Source organism: Nothoprocta perdicaria, unplaced genomic scaffold, assembly GCF_003342845.1.
Source record: "Nothoprocta perdicaria isolate Ctin4 unplaced genomic scaffold, notPer1 scaffold_33, whole genome shotgun sequence".
NCBI lineage: Eukaryota > Metazoa > Chordata > Aves > Tinamiformes > Tinamidae > Nothoprocta > Nothoprocta perdicaria.
Window position 1 is genome coordinate 1447526 of NW_020455566.1, and position 8652 is coordinate 1456177.

An 8652-nucleotide genomic window follows, 5' to 3' on the forward strand; every position below is an offset into this window, starting at 1 on the left:
TGTCGAAGTGCCCGTAGGAGATCTCGTACTTGTCGTAGTGGGAGCCCAGCAGGCTGTTGTAGCCGCGCATCTCGTAGTGCAGGGGCACGGCGGCGCGCGCCGAGCCGGCCACGCGCAGCGTGTACACGTTCTTCTTGCGGCCCCAGTAGGACACGTTCTGCCACACGGCGCAGCGCTGCCCGCGGAAGTGCTCCTCCCGCACGAACTGCGGGCACGGCGCGAGGCGGGCAGGAGGTGGCACCGCGGCCGTGCCCCGGCCGCCCGCGCCGCGCTGCTCACCTGGAAGTGCTCCAGGCTGGGGAAAACGCTCTGCGGGGCCACCAGGTCCCCGGCGGTGCCGTTGATGCGGAAGCACTTGCGCACGTTCACCTCCGTCTCGGTGGTCTCGGGCGTCACCTTGAAGCTGGCGCCGAAGGGCTCCACGGAGCCCAGCTGGTAGGTGACCACTTGGCCTGTGGGACGGGCTGCAGGTCGTCACCACCACCCCGTGCCACCAAGGGGGTCCCATGGCCACCCCCTCCCAGTGGGAGAGCCCAGGGGGCCACCAGCGCCTTGCTGGGGCTCGGAGGGTGGGTGGCCCCGTCCGGCACCTACCGCCGTAGTACTGGATGCGGCTCTTGCCCCCGCTGAGGTTGTACCAGGCCTCGAAAGGCTCCTTGATCTCGGCGTAGGGCAGGCTGATGATCCCTGGGGACACCGGGGGGCTCGGGGCGGGAGCCGCCGTGGGGGCTCAGCCCCACGGAGGGTCCCGGCCAGGACAGGGTGCTTCCCGAGGGATGCGGCCACCCGCTGCCTGGCACGCGGCAGGGGACCCCAGCTGTCCCCTGCCATGCAGAGGGGACACGCGACAGCCCCCCAACTGTCCCCATGATGCAGCGGGCAGCGCTGCCCACCCGGCACTGCCACCGTCCCCCGTCCCGTCCCCCACGGGTACCTGTGACGTGATAGATGTCCCCGAACGTGGGTGGCTCCGGAGCAGCTTTTCCCTCTGCTCCTGGAAGGACAGACCCGCTTTGCACCGCGGGCTCCGTGTGCTGCTGGGAGCAGCGGAGGTTACGGCTCGCTGCCCGCCAGGAACCGGCTCCTAGGGACACATCCAGAGCCGGGGGCACCCACCCTGGTGGCCTCCACCTGAGGCCACACAGCCCTTCTCCACAGCCCATCCCGGGCATCCCCATTGCCCGCAGCCAGAGGTGCTGCCAGCCCCAAACCTCGAGGGGCAGCCACGTGCACCCCGGGGTGCCGGGACAGCCTGGGCCCTGCTGGAGCACCCCTCAGTCACCAGCTCTGCCCTGGGGACAAGGACCCCAGCAGCAACCGGCGCCACAGGGGCAGGATGCCATGGGGGGGGCACAGCAAACATGCACGCAAGTGCGCACCCATGCATGCACACGAGCATGCATGCATGCATGCAAGCATGCACCACGCCATAGTGCCCACCCAGCAGCAGAGCAGCTCCCAGCACCAGCAGCCTCCCCAGCACCTCCATCCTGCAGCAGCCCCCACTGCTGCTCCGCACCCAAGGGTGCCTTAAATAGGGCTGCAGGGCAGGCAGACAGCCTGGCCCTCCCCATGGGCTGGCACTGGAGCAAGGGGCACATGTGGTTTGCCTCACCTCATGCCCCCACCGCCTTTCCCTCCTCCATGGGCACCCATGGGTGCTTCTCCCACACCAGCACCCATGCTCCGTGTTTGCAGGCAGGCAGGGGTGGCAGGGCAGTAACCAGTCCCATGGGGCACCTCTTGGGCTGGTGATGGGTGTTGGGCTGTCCCTACTGTCCTGGCAATGGGTGTTGGGGTGCCCCTGCTCTCCTGGTGATGGGTGTTGCACATTGTGGTGTCCCTGCTGTGCTGGCAATGGGTGCTGGGGTGCCCCTGCTCTCCTGCTCACAGGTACTGGGGTGCTGGCAGCAGCACACGAGGTGCATGAGCAGCACCGGCAGCAGCACAGGTTCGGGAGGAGCCAGTGAGACCCCCAGCACCCCAGGAAGGCGCCCACACCCAGCGGGAAGGGAGGAGCCCTCGGGGTGCTGCCCGTCCCCAGGGACGTCCCGCAGAGCCACAGGACACGGCGCTGGTTGCATCCCGTCCCCAGGGACGTCCCGCACGGCCACAGCGGGACATGGCACCCGTTGCATTCCCGCATCCCCAGGGGTGTCCCGCAGAACTGCGGCAGGACACGGCGCCCATTGCATCCCGTTCCCAGGGGTGTCCCGCATGGCTGCAGCAGGACACAGCTCCCGCTGCATCCCCACATCCTCAGACTAGCAGGGGGCTGCACTTAGGGGGTCTCTAATTGCAGAAGGGGAAGGAGGCGGCTGAGGCGCTGGGGCCGCGGGTACCTGCGGGGCCTGGCGAGGGGCAGGGCCACCCCGGCCTTCACCCAGCCCACTTGCTCCGCATCCAGCCGCGCGCGGGCCCAAGGCCGAGCTCCGAGCGCGCCGCCCCGGGCCCCAAACAAGCCGATAAGGAGCGGGCGCCGCTGGCACCAGCCGGGCTGGGCCTGTGCACCGGGGAGCACCGGCTGCTCCAAGTGCCACCCCACGGTGTCTCGCAGGGTCCCCCAGCCCCGGGTGGCAGTGCCAAGGGGTCCCGTGGGGCACTGGGGACAAGGGGGGACCTGGCTCATGCATTGCAGCCCCGCAGGTGACGTCCCCTCCCGTAGCCACAACACGGGGTCAGGCAGCGGGGCAGAGGTTGGTCCCTGGCCTCAGCACGCCAGGAATTTCCCTCCTCAGCACAATTCCCGCTGGGATGGGGGGTTGTTTGTGCTCGGGAGCCGGAGAAGCCTCAGCCCTGCCTCCCCTGCCCCGTGGCCTGGTGACAGCGGCATGTGTCCCCTCCCTGCCACCCCCTGGTGCCCCCGGGCTGAGAGAAGGGGCTGGGGGACGCGGAGGGGGCAGGAGGGCAGAGCTGGGGGGCTTCACCTGCCCCCCAGAACCAGAGGGCTCCTCCTGCCCACGTTTACCCCCTTCCTCCCCACCCTACTCAGCAGCAAGATGGGATTCTTCCTGAGTTTTCCTGAGTTTTTATTGGCAAAACCAGGGCTGGGTCCCTGTCAACCCCTGTCCCTGCAGCAGCAGGAGCATTGGGCACCACAGAGGGGATCTAGCCCCGCATCCACCCTCACTCCCCCCAAAACAGCCTCCCTCACGTTGCTGCACCCCCAAAGGCTTCAACCCCCCCAGCAGGGCTGCGGGGGGCCCCTCAGGCCAGGACGGGGTAGGTGGCCTCGGTGGCCACGCCGCAGTTGTTGTCCCTCATGGCCATGAGGATGTAGCCGTCGTTGCCCCAGTATGTGGACCAGGAGTTCTTGACGAGCCAGTAGGTCTCTCCCTGGAGCACCCCGTAGCCCACGGCCAGCACGGCGTGGTCCAGCGCGCCCGTCGTGTTCGCTGGAGAGGGGACAGCGCTCACGGTGGCCACGGTGTCCCGCAGAGAGCGGGGTCACCCCGTCGCACCCCACTCACCGCACTTGGGCTCGTAGTAGACGCCGTTGGAGTAGAAGGAGAAGGACTTGTGCGAGGCGTCGATGCTGACGGCCACGGGCCCGTGCTTGTAGAGCGCCGTCTTGACGGCCGTCACGTTGCCCGAGGTGACGTTCACGTAGCCCGTGATCTTGCCCAGCAGCTCAGACTGGTTGTAGTGGCACAGGCCGTTCTGCGGTGGCAGGGGGAGCTGGTGTCACGGGGATCCCCCCAGGCCCCACGTCACCCCGAAGCGCAAGGAGGATGAGGAAGGACTGAGTGGGGACAGGGCCGCGTCAGCCTCACCAGGGACATGCTGGGGACACGGTGTTGCCACACGTGCCCCATGGGAGGCTGTTCTGCACCCAAATTCCCAGCCCTGGCTCCAGTAGCCACGTCTCCCATCCAGGTAGCCCCACTCCCTTCCACGCCCCAGGGGAGGAGGGCTCAGAGGCTGCAGCAGCAGCACCCACGGGTGCAGGAGCCTCGTCTGCTTTCGCAAGAGGGGAAACCGGGGCGGGCGGCGAAAAACACACCTGGCTCAGCCCCGGGCCAGGCTTGGCGCTGGCCGTGCAAGCGCAGCAAGCTTCCCCGGAGCCCGTTAGCGGCTCCGCGCCCGCGCGGCCGTCACCGCCGCCCTCACCTGCCCCTTGTAGCTGCCGTAGGACTCGGTGCTGGCGATGCCGCCGTGCTTCTTGATCCACTCGTAGGCGCGCCACTCCTCGCCGCCGTCGCACGCGAAGTTGCCGAAGCCCCAGGAGCAGTCGATGAGCACTTGCTGGGACAGCGGGGTCAGCACGCCGGTCTGCGGGGACAGGGACGCGCCGCGGGCAGCGGGACGGGGGCCTCCGGCCGCGACGCCCCGCGCGGCGGCCCCCGCGCACCTTGAGGAAGAGGGCACCCTCCATGGCACCCGTGGTGGCGAAGCTCCAGCAGGACCCGCACACGGCCTGGTCCTTCACGGGTGTCACAGCGCCTGGGAACACGGGGCAAGAGCAGCTAAAGGGCAAACAGAGGCCGGCAGCTGCACCGGGTACCCGAGCGCCCCGCGAACCAGGCTTGGCTGCTCGCTCGGGGCTGTCGGTGACAGTGACCTGGGGCGCAGCCCCCTGCCCTGGGGCTCTGCCTGCTCTGGGGGTGAGTCCACATGTGGACTGGCATCTGGCTGAGCAAGGGCCAAGCGCCCCTTGCTCCATGAGCACAGCCCACAGGGTTCCTGTGGTTCCTGAACCACACAGGGCACGGGAGAGCAGAGACAGCCCGTGCGCGGGGTGACAAGGACACCTCTCCATGCCCACGGCCCGCGTGCCAGCCCCACGCACCGTACATGCGCCAGTCGAGGCTCTCGGGCAGGATGAGGCCGGCGTAGCGCGCGGCCGGGAAGGGCTCCCCGCCGTTGGGCACGCGGCCCCGGCGCCGGCCCCGCAGCAGCGCCAGCTCCGCGCCCGTGCGGTCGGCCAGGTGGTTGAGCGCCAGCGTGTAGGAGAGCGCCGCGCGGTTCCGGGAGTGCACGAACCTGCCGCGGGGAGCAGGGCACCGAGAGGCTCCCCACGAGCCCCCGCGGCCCCGCGCCCCCCGCGTGCCCACCTCATGTTGTGCACGAAGACGCGCTCGCGGTGCTGCAGCTCGCGCGCCGAGCCGTAGCGCCAGCCCAGGCGCTGCCGGTAGTGGTGGAAGACGCGGTGGGCCCAGGGCGGCTGCCGCCCCACCAGGTCCTCCATGGGGTTCGCCAGGACGCGGTGCTCCACCGCGCTGCCCGGGAGATCCCCACAGCGCTTCGTCTCTGCGACACAAGCGGGGAGGACATCAAGGGGTCCGTGTCCCGCAGGACAGGATTGCGCCACCGGGTTGCTGTCCCCTTGCCCGTGGCATCATGCCCATCCTCACGGGTGCTGCAGGAGCATCCTCGGACCGTATGGATGCAGCCCTCCATAGCATCATGATTGAGCCATACGGACCCAGCCATACGGACCCTCCACAGCATCATGATGCAGAGCCACCCCGACACCGTGGGCCACCTTGTCCCCACAGTGGGTGGCTCCGGCCCCACGGGGATCCCCGTGTGCCCCCCTTACCATTCACGGGGAGGTCGAAAACGGAGGCGGGGAAGCTGTTGTCGAAGTGCCCGTAGGAGATCTCGTACTTGTCGTAGTGGGAGCCCAGCAGGCTGTTGTAGCCGCGCATCTCGTAGTGCACGGGCGCCACGCCGCAGCTCGCGTTGGTCACCCACAGCGTGTACACGTTCTTCTTCTGTGCCCAGCGCGTCACGTTCTGCCACACGGCGCAGTAGCGGCCCCGGTGATACTCCTCCCGCACGAACTGCGGGGTGACACCGCGGCCTCGCATGTCCCATCGCATGTCCCCTTGTGCCATCGCGCACGTCCCCGCCGCGCCGCCTGGCCTCCCCGGGTGCTTGGGGACATCCCGTGGCGCCAGGCTGGGTGCCAGGATGGCCCCAGGCACCGTCGCCATCCCTCCAACACACAGCGTTGCAACACGGCTGCTCCCATGGGGAAAGAAGCGGTGGGTCCGGCATTGGTGGGATCTTCCCGCCTATCCCTCCCTGCGCCCACAGCAGAGACCCCAAGGGCCGCTTTGGCACCAGGAGAGGGGCAGCTCCATCCCGGGGAGCGCACCGAGGGCCGGGCCCACCTTGAAGCCGGCCAGGCTGGGCAGGACGCTCTGAGCCTCGACCACGTCCTCCTCGGAGCCGGGCAGCTGGAAGCACCTCCTCGTGTTCACCTCCTTCTCCGTGGTCTCCGGCGTGATCTTGTAGCGCATCCCATAGGGCTTCACGGAGCCCAGCTGGTAGGTGATGACCTGCCCTGCGCCAGCCCCATGGGGAAACTGAGGCACCGCATCCCCTCGCGGCTCTCAGGGCCCCTTTGGGGGCCCACGGGGTGTCCCCGAGCGTCCCCGCCGCCTGCTCACCCCCATAGTACTGGATGCGGCTCTTGTTTCCCGTCAGGTTGTACCAGGCCTCGAAGGGCTCCTCGATCTCGGCGTAGGGCAGGTTGATGACTCCTGCGGGCAGCGGGCGGTCACCCCGCGTGGGGACGGCCGGCCCTGCCGGGATCATCCCCCGCCAGCGGGGCCGCGGGGTCCCAGCCGCGCTGGGCGGCCGGTCCCGGCGTGGGGACCGCTACCTTTGACATGGTAGATGGAGCCAAACTGAGGGGTCGAGCGGGAGGGCTCGCAGTTCTCTCCTGAAGGGCAGAGAAAAGCAGGGATGGATCCAGTTGGAAGAGGCAGAGGGACATGGAACTCTTATGCTGTTGGAGTGAAACCGCATTTTCCCTGCGTCCCCTCGTGCCCGGCCGCGCGGCCCCCGCGGCTGGCACCAGAATTGGCTCCGTTCGAGACTCCGGAGCAGCGCTGCCCGAGGTGGGCGGCACATCCCTTGCCAGCATCTCCAGGGAGCGGGCCGCGGTTTCGGGGGACCGGCAGGACCTGCCCCGGGAGCGCCGGCGGCAGCGTGGCTTGCGCAAGGCGCCGCCAACACGCCCTGTGCGGGAGCGCGGGGCCCGCTCTGTCCTCCTCCTCCTCCTCCTGGGAGCCCGGCTGCTCCCCGGACCTGGGGGGCCACCAGCAGCCACCCAGGTGTGCAGGACACCTGCAGCGCTGGAGCTTGGGCACCCCTGACAGCATGCAGGGTGCATGGGAGCTTCACCCTGCAGCCCCATTGCAGCCACTCGGGAAGGGGGGTTCCCACCGGGGCACAGGCCCCTCTGCAGCCACCCCCTTCCCCTGCCCCCCAAAAGAGCCTGCAAACAGGGAAGCATCAAGAGTGTGAGAAGGTCAGACTTGCTGCACTGAGCTCCATTGCACCCCATTTCCTCCCCCCCACTGCCCCCCACTCTTGTCCTCCAGGGCACAGAACCGGGCCCCCCATCTGCCACCCAGGGGACATGCAGAGACACAGGCCGGCCCGGGCACCCATTCCCCCCTCATCCCCAGTCCCAGGCACTCCACGGGGAGGGCAGCGCAGCCAAACCGTGGCGGGGGACTCCATCCCGCGTGGGGGCCGCACTCACCGCGGACGGCCGCGCACAGCACACAGGCTGCCAGCCAGCTGAGGACGCCCATGCTCATCACAGCAGCCCGCGCGGCCGCGCGCGCTCGCCTTTAAGCGCGGCCGGCGCCGGAGACACCCGGCAGAGCCAATGCAGAGGCCGGGCCCTCCCCGGAGGAGGGGAAGGAACCGGCATCAGGTGGTGCCCGGCGGGGGCGGGACGGGGCACCCCGGGGTGCTGCGCGGGGTCCCTGCACGGGGATGCGGCAAAGCAGGAGCTGGGGAGCACAAGCGGCCCGGGGAGGGGGCACGGAGAGGGGTCCATGCAGCACCCTAGCACTGCACAGCCCTCCTCTCCTTGCATCTGATCCCGGGGGCAGGGAATTCCTCCCCCCGCCCCTTCCCGGGGGCTGGAGCCAACCCGAAAGCCCGGGGCTGGGCTGAGGACGGTCCCAAGCCCCAGGGGGGCAGGGGGCTGTGCCCGCAGGTGGCCGGGGGCTATTTTGGTGAGGAGCCCTCATCTGTCCCCCACGACCCCCAGGGCCACCCCCCACCAGCGCTGTCCCCAACGGGGGTCTCGGGGCACGGGGGCACCCGCGCCAGCCCCGTGCACCAGCAGGAAGCCCCGCGGGCGGCTCGCGAAGGGAACGAGGACGAGGAGGGGAGCGGGGGGGACGAAGGCTGGAGCGCAGCAGCCTCGCGGAACCCCAGCACGGCGCCCGCTCGCCGGCCGCGCGGCCCCGCTCCGGAAGCAGCCGCTGCGCTTAAAAATATCCCTGGTGTCCGGCGGGCGCTGCCCCGAGCCGGGCGCAACCGCAGCGGCCGCGGCCCGGGGAGCGAGCCGGGACCGGCGGCTGCCGCTGCTCGCGGCGGCTCCCGCTTCCTCCCTGCAGCCCAGCCCCGCGACCCCGGCCCCGCCGCGCAGGACCCCCGTGCTGCTCCCTGTGCCACCCCCCGGCAAAGGAGGCTGCCAGGCGGGTTTTCCACCTTGGTGCATCCCGAGAAACGGCCAGGCTGCCCCTCGACCGAGGCTCCCCTCTTGCCCAGACCCCCCGCAAGGCTCCCTTGTCACCCAGGGGATCCTGCCGACGAGTGACCCCTGGGATGGGACCCCCACGGATGCCAAGGCTGGGTGCCGGGTTCACTCCGAGGGGGCTTTGCTGGGTGGGTCGT

At 69.8% G+C, this 8652-nt stretch overlaps 2 protein-coding genes across 2 annotated transcripts in view; both read right to left on the reverse strand.

Moving 5' to 3' along the window:
- Positions 1-1465, reverse strand: part of LOC112950839 (cysteine proteinase 5-like) — a gene marked incomplete at its 5' end in the record, with an annotated part of 3693 nt that extends 2228 nt beyond the window's left edge. Inside the window, 5 exons of the mRNA XM_026043472.1 lie at positions 12-205; positions 280-452; positions 595-687; positions 935-994; positions 1441-1465. Coding sequence (XP_025899257.1) covers positions 12-205; positions 280-452; positions 595-687; positions 935-994; positions 1441-1465 — 545 coding nt within the window. The remainder of the gene's footprint in view (positions 1-11; positions 206-279; positions 453-594; positions 688-934; positions 995-1440) is intronic.
- A 1742-nt stretch (positions 1466-3207) lies between these two features.
- On the reverse strand, positions 3208-7568 carry LOC112950817 (digestive cysteine proteinase 1-like). The gene is made up of 11 exons (XM_026043449.1): positions 7502-7568; positions 6614-6673; positions 6399-6491; positions 6120-6292; positions 5543-5786; positions 5055-5250; positions 4790-4983; positions 4352-4443; positions 4111-4272; positions 3471-3660; positions 3208-3395 (listed from the first exon to the last, which is right to left on the reverse strand). The coding sequence occupies exons 1-11, from the start codon at positions 7557-7559 to the stop codon at positions 3208-3210; spliced, it is 1650 nt and encodes a 549-aa protein (XP_025899234.1). The 5' UTR covers positions 7560-7568.
- Between the last annotated feature and the right edge of the window lie 1084 nt (positions 7569-8652).